The sequence below is a fragment of the Pelobates fuscus genome, chromosome 5 (assembly GCF_036172605.1).
Source record: "Pelobates fuscus isolate aPelFus1 chromosome 5, aPelFus1.pri, whole genome shotgun sequence".
NCBI lineage: Eukaryota > Metazoa > Chordata > Amphibia > Anura > Pelobatidae > Pelobates > Pelobates fuscus.
This window is the reverse complement of record NC_086321.1, coordinates 198465554-198487546: the sequence shown is the minus strand read 5'-3', so window position 1 is coordinate 198487546 and position 21993 is coordinate 198465554. Positions and strand designations below refer to the sequence as shown.

The following is a 21993-nucleotide window of genomic DNA, read 5'->3' as shown; positions in this document are numbered from 1 at the left end:
ATCTACCCCACACACACGGTCACCACCCCCACACACACTGTTTGTCACCATCTACCACACACTGCTAACATCTCCCCCATACATGCTATCACCAGGCTCACACACTGTCACCACCCTCACACACACTGTCTGTCCCCATCTCCCCCACACTCACTATCACCAACCACACCCTGTCACCATCCTCACACACTGTCACCGCCCTTACACACACTCTCTGTCACCATCTCCCACACACACTGTCGCCAACCTACACCCTGTAATCATCCCTACACATTGTCACCACCCACACACACACACACTGTCTTTCATCATCTCCCACACCGTCATCATCCCCACACACTATAACCACCCTCACACACACTGTCTGTCCCCATCTCCCCCACACTCACTATCACCAACCCCACATCCTGTCACCATCCACACAGTGTCACCGCCCCCACACACTCTCTGTCACCATCACCCACACACACTGTCTGTCACCATCCCCACACGCTGTCACCATCCAACACTATAACCGCCTCTACACTGTCACCACCCCCACAAACACTTTCTGCCACCATCCCTACACACTTTCACCACCCCCCACACACACTGTCTGTCACCATCTCACACACACTGTTACCTCCTCTGGCAGCAGAGAGACTGGTGGCAGAGAGGAGGCACAGAGAGGATATGGGCAGAGAGGCTGGTAGCAGAGAAATGGCACCGGCTGGTTGCTTGGGGGCACATGGCTCATTGGCATGATATACAAATTGTATGTATCTATTGCTCATTGGCATGGCATACCTAATTGTTGTATTTACTGCACATTAGCTTTAAATACAAGATTTATGCATTTAATAAAATTAAATTTGTTGAAGCCCACTACTGCTTACTGGCCTATAGTTGCCTGACTCCTCTCTACTACCTTTCTTGTGAATGAGGACAACATTCGCTAACTTCCAATCTCCTGGGACTACTCCTGTTAATAATGATTGGCTAAATAAATCTGTTAATGGTTTTGCTAGTACACCACTAAGCTGTTTTAATAAATGTGGGTGTATTGCATCAGGCCCCATTGACTTATTTGTCTTTACTTTTCACAATTGGAATAGAACCTCTTCCTCTGTAAACTCACATGTAACAAATCACTCATTTGTCCTTTTTCCTAACTGAGGCTCCTTTCCTTAATTTTCATCTGTAAATACTGAACACAAATATTCATTAAAGGACCACTATAGGCACCCAGACCACTTCAGCTCAATGAAGTGGTCTGGGTGCCAGGTCCATCTAGGGTTAACCCTGCCTGCTGTAAACATAGCAGTTTCATAGAAACTGCTGTGTTTACATATGGGTTAATCCAACCTCTAGTGGCTGTCTCATTGACAGCCGCTAGAGGCGCTTCCGCGCTTCTCACTGTGATTTTCACTGTGAGAAGACGCCAGCGTCCATAGGAAAGCATTGAGAATGCTTTCCCATGGACTGGTTGAATGCACGTGCAGCACTTGCCGCGCATGTGCATTCAGCCGATGACGGCCAAAGGAGGAGGAGAGTCCCCAGTGCTGGAGAAAAGTAAGTGTTTAACCCCAAAAAATTTGAATATCGTGCAAAAGTTCATTTATTTCAGTAATGCAACGTAAAAGGGGAAACTAATATATGAGATAGACGCTTTACATGCAAAGCAAGATAGTTCAAGCCATGATGTGTCATAAGTGCGATGATTATGGCTTACAGCTCATGAAAACCCCAAATCCACAATCTCAGTAAATTAGAATATTACACGCAATCAATAAAACAAGGAGTGTACATAGAACAATATTGGACCTCGGAAAAGCAGGGCCGGATTAACATAGGGGTTGATGGAGCTCCAGGCCCAGGCCCAGGCCCATGTAATAGGCCCATTTTTTTTACTTTTTTTTTTTTTTTTATTTACATATTACTCTTAGGTTTGCTACCTGATTGGTATTTTAAGGCACAGCCGGTATTTGAGGCTGCCTGACCGTGACGGTATTTCAGTAATACCGGCAGTACAAATGCAAATATCTCAGTATAAACGGAGATTACTCTGCAATACCAGCACTGGCCAGTATGGGACACTGTGTATGGAGAGAGGCAGGGATAAGAAATTACAGCATCTCCCTGCCTCTCTCTACTCACTGATCCATGGGGGAGCAGCTACACAGCACAGAGAGTCCAGACAGCAGCTCCCAGCCTGCAGAGACAGACTACAGCTCAGGGAAGTGAGGGATGAGGGGAAAGACAGCAGGGAGACATGGGGACACTGAGACACTAGGGGACACATGGGGACACTGAGACACTAGGGGACACATGGGAACACTGAGAGACATGGGGACGCTGAGACACATGGGGACGCTTTAAGACATAGAGAGACACATTGGGACACAGAGACACTAGGGATACAGTGTTTCCATGTCTCCCAGTGTCCTCATTTCTCCCAGCCAGTGTCCCTAGTGTCTCAGTGTCCCCATGGCTTCCAGTGTCCCCTAGTCTCCCAGTGTCCCTGTCCCCATGTCTCTCAATGTCCCCATGTCTCTCAGTGTCCCCATGTCTCCCAGTGTCCCCATGTCTCCCAGTGTCCCCAAATGTCTGTGTCCACATGTCCCCCATAGTGTCCCTATGTCTCCCAGCCAGTGTCCCTAGTGTCTCACTGTCCCCATGTATCCCAGTGTCTGTGTCCACATGTCTCATAGTGTCTGTGTCCCCATGTCTCTGTGTCCCTAGCTTGTGATCCCATTTCTCCCAGTGTCCCCAAATGTCTGTGTCCCCATGTCTTAGAGTGTCTCCATGTCTCCCAGTGTCCCCATGTCTGTATCCACAAGTGTCCCCAATTGTCTCAGTGTCCCCATGTCTCCCAGTTTCTGAGTCCCCATGTCTCTGTGTCCCTAGTTTCTGTGACCCCATTTCTCCCAGTGTCCCCAAATATCTCGGTGTCCCCATGTCTCCGAGTGTCACCATGTCTCCCAGTGTCCCCATGTCTGTATCCACAAGTGTCCCCAAGTGTCTCAGTGCCTCCATGTCTCTCGGTGTCCCCATATCTCACTGTGTCCCCATGTCTTTCAGTGTCCCCTAATATCCTAATGACACGGGACACACTAAGACATGGGGACACAGACACTGGGAGACTAGGGCACTGGGCAACACGGGGACACGGACACTGTGATACATAGGGACACTGATGCCAGGCTGGCCTTCCAATTCTTTGGACAGACATGCCTACTTTTTGGGCATGTTCGCCCCTTTTGGCAGTTCTAGTCACGTGATTCACGTCAGTGGCCCATCCTTTTACCCCGCCCATTGACTTCCTGCTTCACTGGACACTGCTGTTAGGGGGTATGGATTTACTTGAAAGATGAAAGCATAAATTAGAGAGAGATTAGCATAGAGTATGTGTTTTCTTGTAGCTGCATCCTTTGAGTTTCCCTCCAACACCAACTCCATCAGATACTTGACGCTTGAGAGGTCTGACTGTTTTAGTGTTTTTGGTCGATAAGATTCTGTAATTAGGCCCCATCATAATTGTCAGCAACAGACCCACTGGGCTCTTAATTTGGCCCTGCTGAAAAGTATAAGCATGCATATGGACTCAGTACTTGGTTTGGGCCCCTTTTGCAGCAATTACTGCCTCAATGCGGCATGGCATGGAAGCTATCAGCCTGTGGCACTGCTGAGGTGTTATGGAAGTCCAGGGTGCTTTGATAGTGGCCTTCAGCTCTTCCGCATTGTTCGGTCTCATGTCTTTCATCTTTCTCTTGGCAATGCCCCATAGATTCTCTATGGGGTTCGGGTCAGGCGAGTTTGCTGGCCAATCAAGCACAGTAATCCCACGATCATTGAACCAGGCTTTGGTGCTTTTGGCAGTGTAGGCAGGTGCCAAGTCCTGCTGGAAAATTAAGTCAGCATCCCCATAAAGCTTGTCTGCGGAAGGAAGCATGAAGTGCTCGAAAATCTCCTGTTAAACAGCTGCGTTGACCCTGGACTTAATGAAGCACAATGGACCAACACCAGCAGAAGACATGGCTCCCCAAATCAACACAGACTATGACAACTTCACACTGGACTTCAAGCATCTTGCAGTGTGTGCCTCTCCATTCTTCCTCCAGACTCTGGGTCCTTGGTTTCCAAATGAGATGCAAAAGTTGCTCTCATCAGAAAAGAGGACTTTGGACCACTGAGCAACAGACCAGGTGTTTCTTTAGCCCAGGTAAGCCGCTTCTGATGTTGTTTGTTGTTCAGGAGTGGCTTGACAAGAGGAATACGACATCTGAAGCCCATGTCCAGGATCCGTCTGTGTGTGGTGGCTCTTGATGCACTGACTCAAGCCTCAGTCCACTCCTTGTGAAAGTCTCCAACACTTTTGAATGGCCTTTTCCTGATAATCCTCTCCAGGCTGCGGTCATCCCTGCTGCTTGTGCACCTTTTTCTTCCACACTTTTCCCTTCCACATAACTTTCTATTAATGTGCTTTGATACAGCACTTTGGGAACATCCAACTTACTTCGCAATTACCTTTTGAGGCTTTCCCTCCTTATGGAGGGTGTCAATGATGGTTTTCTGCACAACTGACAGGTCAGCAGTCTTCCCCATGATTGTGATTCTTACTGAACCAGACTGAAAGACCATTTAAAGGCTCAGAAACCCTTTGCAGATGTTATGGCTTACTTAGCTGATAAGAGTGGGACACTGTGAGCCTAGAATATTGCACCTTTTCACAATATTCTAATTTACTGAGATTGTGGATTTGGGGTTTTCATGAGCTGTAAGCCATAATCATCGCACTTATGACAAATCAGAGCTTGAACTATCTTGCTTTGCATGTAATGCATCTATCTCATATATTAGTTTCCCCTTTTATGTTGCATTACTGAAATAAATCAACTTTTGCACGATATTCTAATTTTTGGAGTATCACCTGTACTGGAAAAGGATCCATGGTATGCTGGTGACATTCTTAGATGACCCACCTCCGTTCGGACCCAACCCTAATACTTTTACACCACACAAAAACTCCTAGGGTGTCATGGTGCCCAATCAGCACCTTGGTATGGCCGCACCTGATCAGTGCCTTCATTGTGCCTAAATTGGTACCGCGATGTGGCCGCATGTGATCTGTGTGGTCACACTAAAGGAGGGAGAGGTTACTTACCTTGCCTACAGCACCTCTCCCTCTTTGCAGCTCCTTTGACAGAAGCCGGAAGTTAGGAAGGACACCGGCTGCTGCAAGGCGACGCTATATGATAGTGCCGCCCACAATTACGTCACTAGTGACGTGAACGTGCATGAAGCCAGGCCTGTCGCTAGTGGGCAGGCAAACCAAGCAATTGCTTGGGGCCCCGAGCTGGCCCGGGGCCCCGAGCAGAGCCGGTGCTTCCTATAAGGCTGCAGCCGCCTGAGCGCTCTATAGAGAGCGCTCAGATGGCTGCAGCACTCCTCTCTCGTCACCTCCCCTTCCCTGTAGCATGGCCGAGCTCCTCTTCCTCCTGGCTGTCAGTCCGGCCGGGTACCGCGCGGTACAGGAGATTCAGTTTCCTGTTCCCAGCCAGACTGACAGGAAGTGCACACTGAGTCTCTATGACCATAAAGCTCTATTTTGGTCTCGTCACTCCAAATTTGTCACGATTCGGTTTATTCTCAGTCTGGTGCAGTACCTCACAGTGCCACTACTTGTCCAGGCTGTTGCACCCCGAGTGAGATCTATCTCTATTCCTGGCTGGCCTTACTTTATTATTAACTTCTCCCTATTTAGTTGAGCCCGCCCTTTCTTGTTTGCCAGTTCATTTATATTATGTTGTTGGTCTAATCCTCCTGTCCTGCCTGTCCTGTATCCAGAGGCCATTCTGCTACATTCAGTTATTTGTGTATTTTATTTAACTGCCTTACTTAAAGATCAGTACACTTATTTTTTGCCTTGAACTGTGTGTATATTGGTTTCTTTGCATTCTGGGTTTACCCTACAGAGGTTGCTGCCCTGAACAGCACTCCTTCTCGACCAAACCCCTGACAAAATTACAGTATGCCAGAAGCTGTGAGGCATGTCAATGTGTTGCTAGGCATATTGAACCAAGCTTTTTTTGTTGCATTGGCGCAGTAAAGGCTTATTTTTGGAAATCCGATCATCAGCTCATTTTTGTTCAAGGATTGTCATATTGTGCTCCTTGAAACAACCACGCTGTCTTTTTCCAGAGCAGCCTGTATTTCTCCTGAGGTAACCTGTGGATTTTTCTTTGTATCCCAAACAATTCTTCAGGCAGTTGTGGCCGAAATCTTTCTTGGTCTACCAGACCTTGACTTGGTATCAAGAGATCCCCGAATTTCCCACTTCTTCTTTTTTTTTTCCAAGGCTTTGGATATCTTTTTATATCCCTTTCCATCTTTATAAAGTTACATTATCTTGTTACACAGGTCTTTTGACAGTTCTTTTCTGCTCCCCATGACTCAGTATGTAGCATGCTCAATGCATCCATGTGAGAGCTAACAAACTCATTGACTATTTATAAACAGACACTAATTGCAATTTAAAAAGTCACAGGTGTGGGAAATTAATGTTTAATTGCCATTTTAACATGTGTGTGTCACATTGTGTGTCTGTAACAAGGCCAAACATTCAAGACTATCTAAACTGAAATCTCATACCTTTTTCAAGCCAGTCTTGTGAATGGGTAGTTACTAATTGGCTCAGAGTATCAGCTGACCACTCTCAGTCAATCAGCGGCGCCCATGCCCAGTGGCACTCCACATTTTCTGAAACTGAGATTTCAGAAGCCAGAAGGTACGACTGCGCCCAGGGGCCTCCTGGCACCATTACAACTTAATGTAGATTAAGTTGTTATGGTGCCTAACTGTCTCTTTACTAATGCCTTTTGGGTTTGAAATTATACTTTAAGCATATAAACAGCTTTAGCTTAACTAAACAATCTTGATGTATAGATCATGCCCCTGCAATCTCCCTGCTCAATTCTCAATGCTATTTTAGTTAAATCACTTTGTTTATGCAATCCTAGTGACAGCTCCCATTGGTGAGACTCACACAGCTTCTCTGGTAGGATAATTTTGGACAAATTATTACAAATAATATTTTTTGAAAATTATGAAAACTTGTAAATTGTATTAAAATAAAAATATAAATTATTATTATCATGAATATTAATATGTTGATAATAATTATATAGAACCATGCCCACAATTTTAATCTAACAGATACCGAATATTTTATCCCTGATCCTACATTTTTGTAGTTCAACCTAAATCTATAATTTAACACCATACCTATATTACTTAAAAATATAATTTACAACCTATACAATGGGAAAATAATCAAGAAGTAACAAAGAAAATTGTGAATTTAGTTATAGTAGACAATAAATTCTGGATGAGCAATTTAGTGACTGGTTTAAAGAATTTATCATCAACAAATGCAATAACTCAACATAACATATTGAATTAACATTTAATATTCTTCACCATAATATGACTGGGTATCTCCTGCAATAAAGAAGCATTGCCACAATTGCTGCTTCAACAAAGTATCAATTACTTATTTAGACACTCTCTAATAATAACCAACTGTTTCCACAAAGGGTTGCAAACAAAATTTGTTTCCACTCAGCAATTAAACTTTCTAAGCTTGGAGTTGCACACTGACAATATGCAAAAGCATAAAAAAATGGTGATAAAAATAAGTATATTTCACTATATTGGTATAAAATAATATTACGTAGAACAAACTAATAAAAACAATATCAACAAGTATGCAAAAGAGAGAGTGGAGCCTGATCTTCAAACATCTCACTATATTGGTATAAAATAATATTACTTAGAACAAACCAATAAAAACAATATCAACAAGAATGCAAATGAGTGGAGCGTGATCTTCAAACAGATCAGACGCATGGTGCAAGAGCTCCTGACTTTCGGCTGTTTTGGGGGTACAATGCTCAGTCAACAGGTTGTCACGGTTTGCACTGTGCCGTGGACATCACTCCTCAGGGCTTGGCTGGATTTGAACATGGGTCCTTTTGTATTGTTTGCAGCACTAGGGGGCTGGACTTCACCAGTGGATCCTACATGTCTATCAAAGTCCACCAAAGTCATACTACAGGTATAAAACACAGCCTCTCCCTGAGGGCAGTGTCAGTTCATTGTTTTCTGTTGCCTAAGACTGACTTGGCTTGTGACCCTTTCTTTTTAGATTATTCGTTATTGCCTGTTCGCTGCCTGCATGTAAATAAAAGTTTTATTGTTCCTGAACACTAAGACATATTCACTCAACGCTACTATAACATTACCCTCTAAAATGTGCAGTCTCATTGCAATGCTACAACACGTTATATCAGCTATTGTTTTTGCGATTATGCTCTATGTCTTATTATGTTAATTGTTGTCCTTTTAATTGCTGTTATGGTGTTACAACATATTTGGTATTTTCCAGCACAAAAAAAAAAAATAAAGATTGAAAAAAAAAAAGTATTTAAAAGAAATATTTGGAAAATTTTAGTAACCTCTGCACTAAGCAAGTTCTACGGGTATTTACAAGATAACAGGTTTTAATTAGTATCTGAATTTCAACATATAAATGTACCAATATGTACAGGATTTATAGCATAATAATTATTGCATATTTTCAATCTGAGCTGCAGACACAGAGTTTAAATACACAGAGACTTTTCTTCCTAAAAATAATACATTATTTGAAATGTTGAATCAGATCATTCTCATTACTACACAAAATATAAATATATACTAATTTAGTATTAATTACTAATACCACTTAGTCACTTCTTAATAGATAATGAATTCATATGACAACACAATTCCTGAAAAATAGGTCTAAATTTGTTAGCTTTCCTCATTCAATGGTTTAGATTTTCTTATCTCTTCCTTTGTTAACTGCCTGCTAGGTCATACATCAGCCTCTTGTGTCTGAAAAAGTTAAAAAGAGCAGAACAAGAGATATGAACAATATTGTATAAACACACTGTACTGTAAAAATGAAACCTTTTTCATGGAAGCTGATTCAAAGCTAGGAGAAGTATGACTAGGACTGCATAAGAAAAGTAATTTAGCTCATAAATGACAAAGAATTGAAAGGTTCTTATGGTGCTTAGAGTGTTCCTTAAGCTTAACTTAAATATGATATACCATGTCTTGACAGCTTATTCAAACACAATCATGGTGCACACTGACTTGACTCCATTGAGACTGTAGGCTCATTCTCTGAAGTCAGAGTAAGCTTCTCCGTTTTTGGTAGTGATATTGTTATTAAAAAAAACCCACAAAAAAACAAAAACAAATAGAGTACATTGCGAAGTCTGCCTGGCTTCTGTCATCTTATATGTAAAGAAAAAAGACTTTACTTCCCCTTTAAGGATGTTTGGTGCATTGTGTTGCATAAAAAAGAAAAAGAAAAGGTTTTACAGATTGGCCTCTAATAAATAAATCACCATCTGGTTACTAAAGCATCAGATGGAGCCATGATGACTAACACTAGTACAGTCATACTTGTAACTCTTCACACATTTATTTTATTATTTTAAGATACTTGAAATAATTTATTTATTTTTATTTTAAGATACAGGCATCTGCCAGTTTTGTTTTGGTGTGTTTTTTTTTTTTTTTTTTAACTAAAATATAAAAATGAAATATGACTTTACTGGAGTTGTGTACCATGTATATAAATATAAATGTCTGAACACAATATATACAATTTGACCACAGTAAAAACTCATTAACTAAAAAAATGGTAATTTTAACAAAAAAAAAAGTAGTAAACATTATCAAAAATATTTCTGTTGTAGTTAAACACCAACCAATGAGATTAAATGAAGTTAAAAAAAAAAAAACACATCTAGCTGGGAGGATATATAGAATTCTTCTATGTGTCAACAAATGCAGGCACATGCAAAAGGGAAAACAAATAAATTGTACTATTTCACAAAGTTAAGATGATCTCAGCCAAATAACAGAGTTATTTAATATTCTTGGATACGTTTTTCAAATGATTTGATATTTTTGGATACATTTTTTTAAATTATCTACAGAAGTCACCATTAAAGTCTATGGGATTTTGTGTAGATAAAGTATTTGTAGATAGAGATAGATAGAGATAGATAGATATAGAGAGAGAGAGAGAGATAGATAGATAGATAGATAGATAGATAGATAGATAGATAGATAGATAGATAGATAGATAGACAGATACCATTCATTGCTCTCTCGTTGTTGAATTTATCTCTAAATTTATTTTTTTCCCTGTGTTTGTGTACATATGTAATAGACACGTTTTAAAGGGTTACTTTAGGTAAAACATAAAACAATAGTTTTAATAAATTATAGATAAAGCATTAAAAATATGAAATATTTTTTTTTTTTAAGTTACACCTTATTCAAAGAGCTTCTTTGAGTATTTTATTCTGGCCTCTCGGGACAAATTTAATCCAATAATTCCTTGTCCAGTATGGACATAAGTAGTTTTTCTCCAAACTCAAAGAAGCATTCCAGTCATCAAGTAGGACTATTGGACCTGCTCATTAGACTGAGATTAGCCAAACTACAATTGATATACAGCTTGGTTCACTGTTTAGTGAAACAGAAAGTGCTTTACTATCATGTACCGTTTGTGAGTTGGTTCTGTCTCCTGGATAGGATACTTCCTTGACCTCTCTGATTAACATTCTAGTATCACCACAGAAGTGATGTTAAATGAAAGCATATTTGTTTCTTGCACCATTAGCTGTAAATGCTAGAGCCAGTATGTAGTACATGAAAAGGTCAGGAGGCCAATTTCTGAGATTCTGGAACTACCATACCAGTCACCACAATCACACCATGATAAAAGTCATAAAGCTCATGGGTCTTCTGTGTTGTAATGGTTGAACAACAACAACCACTTGACTATATCTGCATTAATAAGTAGTATAACTAACAGTGGGCGGAGCAACCACCATCTAGAAGTGTCAATCTCCCAGCCGTCACCAGTGGTGGCTGCAGAGATATTAGCTGTATCTATGGAGGATCCCATATGGAGGATGGGTAGAGCAGTGACGTTGGCCGGATGATGGCAGTGCACGCTAGGGTCAGGTTCAGGTAAGTAATTCTCACCTTTCCCTGCCACCAGAACACCAGCGGCGATGTCACCGTCAAAGGTCTTTGGAAAATGTGCAAACTCCCCAGGCGGTGACAATAGTTTCCAGAATGCTATGAAGTATGCTAGCAGGATATTATTTACTAATCTGATACTTTAAAGCAGTTTTTCCTAATCCAGTCCTCGGGGCTCACCAAAAACCCAGGCTTTGCCAGTATCCTTATATGAATATAATTGGCAAATGTCTAAATCCTGGACTGTTGCCATGAATTGAGTATGGGAACCACTGCGTTAAAGTAGTTCTTCACATATTTGAGTATGTCAACATTTTATAACCTGGACAGTCATTGTTTTTATAGTGTCTCAGCTACCGTGCAATCGATAACAAGCATTGTACCTGTATAGAGAGGTGCATAGAAAATCTCATACCTTGTTATCTGTGTCCTTGTGTTGAAGTCTAAGGATCGCATTGATCGCAAAACTTCTATGCATCCCAAGTACTGCAAAGAAACAAAAATTTGAATGATTTCTCATATTTGATAAAATACATAATTGATACACAGGAAATCAATTAAAGTTAATCATGACGCAAGTACATACAATTAAATTAAATGAAAACATTCTCATAATGGCAAATTCAAGGGCAAATTTTCATATCAAAATAAACAAGCGTAACCAACCACAGTATGTATTAAATATATGTATGCTTTAAATAAATGTTTGCTTTTTGTTTTGTTGGGTTATTTTTGGCGGAATTCATACTCTGTTACACTATTTGTAACAATTCCAAAGACAAAATTCCTTTAATGCACCCCTGTTTTTATATCTTCAGGTGAACAGAGTGAACAAATCCCCTGAAAGAGCTTTCCTTCAATAGGTGTTAGGAAGAATTTGTTAGACATATAATTCTTCAAGCTATCAAGAGGAGAAGAGACCCATACGTACACATACAAAGTTCAGCACCAATTACGTCATAGTTGACAGAGTAGCAGTAGAAATCACAACCAGCTCTACTTAGTGAAAATAAGCCATTTAACTGCCTGTAACTGAAGTGTATGCTACTCAGGTAATACCATAGCTCAATGAGATCTTTGCCTGGTAGCTCACTGTTATCAGTTTGCCTCCTATAAAAGAATACAGTCTTGAAGCACAAGCATCAGAGAATGGGCTATGTGAGTTTTTGTGAGTTTTATTGTATACTTTTAATAATAAATTACGTTTGGCTTTATCTCTGTGCCATTCATATTTTTATTATATATATTTTTATCACTCCAATTTTATATTATCCTTTCCTGGCATTTTATATATCCTAAGGTGGGGATTATACCACCCACGCCATATCTCAAGTGCAGTGTCATCTGCACTGTATACTGTGAGTATATTTATTTTGTTTTGTATATACCACATCTTATCTTCAGAGAGCACTATCTGTTATATATTTTTCTCCCTTCTCCTGAGAATTGGACAGCACCAGTGGATCAGAATTTCCTGATATCCTACTAGCAGGGATTATACTGCAGAACGCCCATTCCACCTGAGCTGGTTATAGCTCATACAAATGTGAGTTTATTACATCTTTATTCTTCATTTTCCACGTACCCCACAATCTGCACCATTGGTCCTTTTCCCTTTTATATTTTACATATCACGGGAGGATCCAAAGCATCATAAGAAGAGAGAACACCAGCGCAACATAGACATTTATCCTCCTTTTTATATTGACTTTTATATATATTTATATATATCCTTTTTATATTTTTATTGGGACTTATTTTATTGTATCTCTTGGCGCAGCCTTTTCTCCCCTTTTTTCCTGTACATCCTTATTCAAAAGTACACCTAGGCCTATGAAAATACTCATCTCTTCATTGGTGTCACGCTTCTCAGGAAAACAGGAGTATACTTATCTTGATCTTGCCTTGAATTAGCTTGCTATTAAATCGTGCCTTATACTATGTACTAGGAATAATGTATCAGGAAGGCATCAACAGAATCTCGGCAATGTAATGTAAACGGATACTTCAAGTACAACAGCCTACTATAGCAGTGGTTATGCTGCAAAGAAGCTATGTGTGACATTCTCAAGTGGTTTGACAAAGAGCAGAAGATTCTCAACATACAAAACAATATGGTATCAATATAGATATATATATATCGAGAAAAGCATCACAATTTTCCTTGTCAAACTTTTTATATTGAATATTTTTTTATTATGATACAACATTTCCAAAAGAAAAAAGCATGTAACAATACGTTATAACAAATATTAACTGGGGAAAATGAACAGTATATTTATCAGGTTTTACAAAGAACAGTATATATTTACAATAAAGTAAGGTAATAGATATCTAAAGCAAAGCATGACATTTTTAAGAAGATATAGTCCATTAAGTTCACGCTTTCAATCAACTCTGTTTCTGCTATTCAGAAACGAAGGTGAAAAACAAGATTTTACATGATTTGTTATTTTGCCACCATATGTAAAAAAAAAAAAATTATTTGTGAATCTAAAATGGTAGCCATTCTTCAACTTGGATCAACTAGCTGTTACTTCATATTCAATCATTAATTAATTAATTCATAAGACGATCTTGTGTTAGAGTAACAGATTTTAAATATATTACTTCAATAAGTAATGTATAATAGAAACATAGAAACATAGAATGTGACGGCAGATAAGAACCATTCGGCCCATCTAGTCTGCCCAGTTTTCTAAATACTTTCATTAGTCCCTGGCCTTATCTTATAGTTAGGATAGCCTTATGCCTATCCCACGCATGCTTAAACTCCTTTACTGTGTTAACCTCTACCACTTCAGCTGGAAGGCTATTCCATGCATCCACTACCCTCTCAGTAAAGTAATACTTCCTGATATTATTTTTAAACCTTTGTCCTTCTAATTTTAGACTATGTCCTCTGGTTGTGGTAGTTTTTCTTCTTTTAAATATAGTCTCCTCCTTTACTGTGTTGATTCCCTTTATGTATTTAAATGTTTCTATCATATCCCCCCTGTCTCGTCTTTCCACCAAGCTATACATGTTAAGATCCTTTAACCTTTCCTGGTAAGTTTTATCCTGCAATCCATGAACCAGTTTAGTAGCCCTTCTTTGAACTCTCTCTAAGGTATCAATATCCTTCTGAAGATATGGTCTCCAGTACTGTGTACAGTACTCCAAGTGAGGTCTCACCAGTGTTCTGTACAATGGCATGAGCACTTCCCTTTTTCTACTGCTAATACCTCTCCCTATACAACCAAGCATTCTGCTAGCATTTCCTGCTGCTCTATTACATTGTCTGCCTACCTTTAAGTCCTCAGAAATAATCACCCCTAAATCCCTTTCCTCAGATGTTGAGGTTAGGACTCTATCAAATATTCTGTACTCTGCCCTTGGGTTTTTACGTCCAAGATGCATTATCTTGCACTTATCCACATTAAATGTCAGTTGCCACAACTCTGACCATTTTTCTAGTTTACCTAAATCATTTGCCATTTGGCTTATCCCTCCTGGAACATCAACCCTGTTACATATCTTAGTATCATCCGCAAAAAGACACACCTTACCATCAAGACCTTCTGCAATATCACTAATAAAAATATTAAAGAGAATGGGTCCAAGTACAGATCCCTGAGGTACCCCACTGGTGACAAGCCCAAGCTTCGAATATACTCCATTGACTACAACCCTCTGTTGCCTGTCACTCAGCCACTGCCTTACCCATTCAACAATATTGGAATCCAAACTCAAAGATTGCAGTTTATTGATAAGCCTTCTATGTGCAACAGTGTCAAAAGCCTTACTGAAATCTAGGCAAGCAATGTCTACTGCACCACCCTGATCTATAATTTTAGTTACCCAATCAAAAAAATCAATAAGATTAGTTTGGCATGATCTCCCTGAAGTAAACCCATGTTGTCTCTGATCTTGAAATCCATGTGTTTTTAGATGTTCAACAATCCTATCCTTTAACATGGTTTCCATCACTTTCCCCACTACTGAAGTAAGGCTTACTGGCCTATAGTTGCCCGACTCCTCCCTATTACCTTTCTTGTGAATGGGCACAACATTCGCTAACTTCCAATCTTCTGGGACTACTCCTGTTAACAATGATTGGTTAAATAAATCTGTTAATGGTTTTGCTAGTACACCACTAAGCTCTTTTAATAGCTTTGGGTGTATTCCATCAGGTCCCATTGACTTATTTGTCTTTACTTTTGACAGTTGAAATAGAACCTCTTCCTCTGTAAACTCACGTGTAATAAATGACTCATCTATCCTTTTTTTTTAACAGAGGTCCCTTTCCTTCATTTTCAGCTGTAAATACCGAACAAAAATATTCATTGAGGCAGTCAGCTAGACCTTTATCCTCATCTACATACCTTCCTTCTTTTGTTTTTAATCTAACTAATCCTTGTTTTACTTTTCTTTTCTCATTTATGTATCTAAAAAAAGTTTTGTCCCCCTTTTTTACTGACTGTGCTATTTTCTCTTCTGTGTGTGATTTGGAAGCTCTTATAACTTGCTTAGCCTCTTTCTGCCTAATCTTATAGGTCATTCTGTCTTCCTCACTCTGGGTTTTTTTATAATTACTAAATGCTAACTTTTTGTTTTTTACTATTTTGGCCACATCTGCGGAGTACCACAGTGGTTTCTTGAATTTTTTGCTTTTACTGACAAGCCTAATGCAATTTTCTGTTGCCTTCAGTAGTGCAGCTTTTAAATAATCCCATTTATTTTGGACTCCATTTAAATTGCTCCAGTCTGATAATGACTCCTTTACACATATTCTAATTTTAGAAAAGTCTGTTTTTCTAAAGTCTAAAACTTTTGTTTTTGTGTGGTGTGACTCAGTCACTGTTCTTATATTAAACCACACTGACTGATGATCACTGGATCCTAAACTTTCACCTACAGTAATATCTGATACCAAATCTCCATTTGTTAACACTAAATCTAGTATGGCCTCCTTACGAGTTGGCTCCTCAACGACTTGTTTTAGAGACAATCCCAGTAGGGAGTTTAGAATATGTGTGCTTCTGGCACAAGTAGCTATTTTTGTTTTCCAATTCACATCAGGAAGATTAAAGTCACCCATGGTGATAACTTCCCCCTTCATTGTCATTTTAGCTATTTCTTCAACTAGTAGATTATCTAACTCTTCAATTTGTCCTGGGGGCCTATAAATCACACCTACACGAACTACTGTGTGATTACCAAATTCTAACGTAACCCAAATGGACTCTATGTTCGTCTCACGAACCTTTATTAGGCTAGATTTTATGCTATCCTTCACATACAGGGCCACCCCCTTTCTTGCCTTCCCTGTCTTTTCTATATAAAGAGTACCCTGGTATTGCTATGTCCCAGTCATTTTTTTCATTATACCATGTCTCAGTAACAGCGACTAAATCTACACTATCAGTTGCCATTATTGCCACAAGTTCATGGATCTTATTCCCTAAACTGTGAGCATTTGTAGACATGACTCTAAGCTTATCATTTTTTAACACACTTGCTACAGGCACCTTCTGTCCTTGTTTTGGGGGACAATTGGATTGATGTTTTATCACCCTTTTGCCCCCCCATCCTAGTTTAAATACATCTTAGCAAAACCTCTGAACTGCTCACTGAGAACATTTGTTCCCTTTTGAGAAAGATGCAAACCATCTTTTTTGTACAGTTTATTTCCATTCCAAACAGAGCTACCATGAGCAATAAAGCCAAATCCTTGCTCCCGACACCATTCACCAAGCCACAAGTTAAAGTCCCTAATACGCATCCGCCTGTCATTCTGAGTGTTATGCACAGGCAGAACTTCAGAGAATGACAGTGTGGAAGCAACCTGCCATATATCATTGGCAAAAACACTAAAAACTTCCTTAACCTCTGAAACCTCATTGCAAGCCAAGTCATTTGTCCCTAAATGGACAAGTACATCCAATTCCCCTTCCTGCTTTGCTTGCTTAACAATATTACAGATACGTCTCCTGTCTCTGTGAGCAGTAGCTCCGGGAAGACACCTCACAAGACCACCATTGTCCATCTCCACACCTCTTATGATGGAATCCCCCAACAACAACTGCTTTCTATTAGGCCTCATCATAGTCTTCAAGCCTCTCTACACAACACCACTGGCCTCAATGCCTCTCTCCACAACAGCACTAGCCTCAGTGCCTCTCTCCACAACACCTCTAGCCTCAGTGCCTCTCTCCACAACACCTCTAGCCTCAGTGCCTCTCTCCACAACACCTCTAGCCTCAGTGCCTCTCTCCACAACACCTCTAGCCTCAGTGCCTCTCTGCACAACATCTGACCTTGTATCAATGCTTTGTGCCAGATAAGTACATTTATTATAATGCGTTTCAAAGCCATGGTACTCTGGGAATAGTTGTGTGATAATGAGCCTTCTTGATCCTGTAGTTTTAAAGTAGCTCTATCACTTTTTTTGTTCATTGTGCTCCACTGTGTCCCACTTACCGGTAGTAGCCTAGTTTATTTTGTTTTCCCCTGAAAAGTAATTGCTTTAATTGGTTGGGAGTCACAGAGAAGAAAAAGTGACAGGGCCACTTTAATCTCTTTTTAGTAATCACTGTTCTAAAGGCAAGATAAAATGATATTGCCTTTATAATTATATTATTCCAAGATGCTTCATATAGAAGGTTTTAAGTCCCTACTGCTATGGTTTTTAATCGCTCAATTTGATCCCAAAAATTGTCTTCAATTGTCAATGGATCCACAGTGGTTGGAACAAGCACAACATGTTCAGATTTCTGGGAACATTTTACAATAACATGTTTATTGCAGCAAACTCAAGACCCCTTTAAAACACTGGAAAGAGTCTTTCTGCCCTAGCTTCGCCTATATGTTTCCTTACTTTCAGACTCAGACCTTTCAGTTTTCCCTAGTCTTTTTCGTCGACTTGTCACCCTATATATTTTTCTTAAAGCTACACTGTAGTCATCAAGACCACTTCATCTCAATGAAATGGTTTTGATGCAGCGGTTCTGTCCTTTCAACAGTACCAATGTAAAACATTGCAGTTTTCTTAGAAGCTACAATGTTTACATTGCAGAGTTAAGTTCACCTATAGTAGTAGTCACTATGACAGCCACTACAGGAACATTCACGGGAGTAAAACTTGGTCAGGTGATGCAGAAGCCCCACATAGAAAATTATAGTAAAGCATTAATTCAATGCCTTCCTATAGGAATTTTAAATGTGCGTGCAGTGCTCGTCATACGTGCGCATTAAGTGCCCAATTATCCTCTATGGGAAGCAGAGCTATGGAATCCTCTATGCTGGAAAAACTTTATTTATTTATTTAGATTTTACTGCAAGCAGGGGAGAGAGGAGTGTTTCTGTCTAGGGGCAAGGACACTCTAGCAGTAGGAATACAGGTTTGTATATTTATGTATATACAAGTGATACTCAAAAAATTAGAATATCGTGCAAAAATTAATTTATTTCAGTAATGCAATGTAAAAGGGGAAACTAATATATGAGATAGACGCTTTACATGCAAAGCAAGATAGTTCAAGCCGTGATTTGTCATAAGAGCGATGATTATGGCTTACAGCTCATGAAAACCCCAAATCCACAATCTCAGTAAATTAGAATATTACATGCAATCAATAAAACAAGGAGTGTACATAGAACAATATCGGACCTCTGAAAAGTATAAGCATGCATATGGACTCAGTATTTGGTTTGGGCCCCTTTTGCAGCAATGACTGCCTCAATGCGGTGTGGCATGGAAGCTATCAGCCTGTGGCACTGCTGAGGTGTTATGGAAGACCAGGATGCTTCAATAGCGGCCTGCAGCTCTTCTGCATTGTTCAGTCTCATGTATCTCATCTTTCTCTTGGCAATGCCCCATAGATTCTCCATGGGGTTCAGGTCAGGCGAGTTTGCTGGCCAATCAAGCACAGTAATCCCACGTCATTGAACCAGTCTTTGGTGCTTTTGTGTATAACTCTGTAGTGTTCCTTGAAACATGTCTCTTCTCTCTTTTCTAGTTCTAATCCTCAATTCTATCTCTCAAACTCTCTTTCGGATTCACTCTCATATCAATTATTTCCCTTGCACACTAAAAGAAGGTTAATCACTAAAGTGAATAATAATAATATAATAATACCCAAATTGTTGGGTATTCAAAGTGCATTTTATATTTTAGGTCACAAATTTGAAGTGAAAAAATGATTGAATTCAGCTGTGTTCTCAGTTTGCTATTTTAACCAACAATAGCATATTTACTTTCCATTCAAGTGAATTACTGATAACGTATGCTTTAATGCAGTACCCTGCATGTCTTTTCACTTCTATCCTTCTGCTATCACTTTAACACTTTCCTCCCACCAGTGACATTTAAAGGGAGACGTTTCAAGGGAAAACACATTGAGAGACATTATATTGGTTTTCATAGTGAGTGGGTATTATTTAGCACCAGGGCCGGACTGGGAGAAAATTTCGGCCCGGGCTTTTTTTTATCACAGCGCCCACTAAGAAGGGGGCGGGGCAGAGAGGGTGTGTTTCGTCATCACCAATGACAAACACGCCCCCTCTCAAAGTGAGCATGTTGGTTCGATGCTCTTCCAGGGCAGACCGTGCGCAGAACTCTGCCATGAGCTCTAGCATGAGAAAAAAAAGCCCTGTATTTGTTCAGGACAGTGCAAGCAAATTTAATAAATGGATACCAGGAGACAAAAGGGCCAGGAAAGAGTATTGTGCATGTGTTTGGAGCCTGCTTGTGGTATTACGTGTGTGCAGAGTGAGCTGATTGTGGTGTGGTATTGTGTAATAAGGTCAGTTTTAGTTGTGTTGTGTTTTTGGTGTAATGTAATGCATATGTGGCTAGGGGCTGTAGAGAATGTGTATATAGGGGCTGTAGAGAATGTGTGTATAATGGATATAGTAAGTGTGTGCATACAGGTTATAGTGTGTGTGTGTGTGTGTGTATATAGGTGATGTAGTGTTTGTAATCGGATTCAGGTCAGGTGATTGACTTGGCCATTGCATAACATTCCACTTCTTTCCCTTAAAAAAACTCTTTGGTTGCTTTTGCAGTATGCTTCGGGTCATTGTCCATCTGCACTGTGAAGCGCCGTCCAATGATTTCTGAAGCTGAATATGAGCAGATAATATTGCCCGAAACAGTTCAGAATTCATCCTGCTGCTTTTCTCAGCAGTCACATCATCAATAAATACAAGAGAACCAGTTCCATTGGCAGCCATACATGCCCACGCCATGACACTACCACCACCATGCTTCACTGATGAGGTGGTATGCTTTGGATCATGAGCAGTTCCTTCTCCATACTCTTTTCTTCCCATCACTCTGGTACAAGTTGATATTGGTCTCATCTGTCCATAGGATGTTGTTCCAGAACTGTGAAGGCTTTTTTAGATGTTGTTTGGCAAACTCTAATCTGGCCTTCCTGTTTTTGAGGCTCACCAATGGTTTACATCTTGTGGTGAACCCTCTGTATTCACTCTGGTGAAGTCTTCTCTTGATTGTTGACATTGACACACATCCTTGACCCTCTTCAGTCTGGCTTCCGCCCTCTCCACTCTACTGAGACCGCTCTTATCAAAGTGACTAATGACCTAATCTCCGCTAAATCCAAAGGTCACTACTCCATATTAATTCTCCTTGACCTCTCTGCTGCCTTTGACACAGTTGATCATGCTCTCCTCCTTCAAACTCTTCAATCACTCGGTCTCTGTGACTCTGTCCTCTCTTGGTTTTCCTCCTATCTCTCCCAACGCTCATTTAGTGTCTCCTTTTCCAAGGATACCTCCTCCCCTCGCCCTGTCTCGGTTGGAGTTCCCCAAGGCTCTGTCCTTGGTCCCCTTCTATTTTCTCTTTATACTGCCTCTCTTTGAAAACTTATTGCCTCTTTTGGATTCAACTACCACCTGTACGCTGATGACACTCAGATATACCTCTCCTCACCGGACCTCTCCCCAGCCGTCCTGCAACGTGTCACTGCTTGCCTCTCTTCCATCTCTGACTGGATGTCATCACGCTTTCTCAAACTTAACCTCTCTAAAACTGAACTCCTTGTCTTTCCTCCTCCTAATACTGATCCTCCTCTCTCACTCTCCCTTCAAGTCAGTGATATCCACATGAGTCCATCCCTACAAGCGCACTGTCTTGGCGTCATACTTGACTCTGGTCTCACCTTTGAGTCTCACATCCAGTTTGTTGCCAAGTCCTGTAGGTTCCAACTCAAAAACATAGCCCGCATCCGCCCCTTTCTTACGCAAGATGCTACCAAGGAGCTTGTCCATGCTCTAGTAATTTCCCGCATGGATTACTGTAACCCTCTCCTGATTGGTCTCCCCAAAAGCCGTACTGCCCCGCTACAGTCTGTAATGAATGCTGCAGCTAGACTGATTTTCCTATCCAGTCGGTCCTCTCACACCTCGCCCCTCTGCCAGTCCTTACATTGGCTCCCTGTATCCTATAGGAGTCAATTCAAAGTGCTAACCCATACATTTAAAGCACTGAACAATTCCAGCCCCTCTTATATCTCTTCACTGATCCAGAGGTATGCCCCTCCTCGTACCCTCCGCTCTGCCCGCGACCACCTCCTGACCGCTGCTCGCACCCGTACGGCCAACTCACGCTTGCAGGACCTCTCACGGGCGGCTCCTCTCCTATGGAATAACTTGCCTACTGCCATCAGACTCTCCCCTAGTCTTCAATCATTTAAGAAGGGCCTTAAATCCCATCTCTTCAGGAAAGCGTATGGCCTCCCAGAGTAATCTCTCCCTTACATACCTGTCTCTTGCTCTCCTATGGGATAGTGCTTTGCTCTCTCCTCCAGCTCTGCTTCACTCCTACTTGATATTTCCTATCCTAATGTTTCTAATACCCCACCTCCTATAGACTGTAAGCTCATTTGAGCAGGGTCC

At 40.5% G+C, this 21993-nt stretch overlaps 1 protein-coding gene across 2 annotated transcripts in view; it reads right to left on the bottom strand.

Annotated features, from left to right (window-relative positions):
* The window catches only part of SHC3 (SHC adaptor protein 3), a 126047-nt gene that overhangs the window by 76833 nt on the left and 27221 nt on the right, over positions 1–21993 (bottom strand). For both annotated transcript variants that reach the window (XM_063454943.1, XM_063454944.1), the window contains exon 3: positions 11507–11577. In XM_063454943.1, the coding sequence (XP_063311013.1) occupies positions 11507–11577 (71 nt within the window). The remainder of the gene's footprint in view (positions 1–11506; positions 11578–21993) is intronic.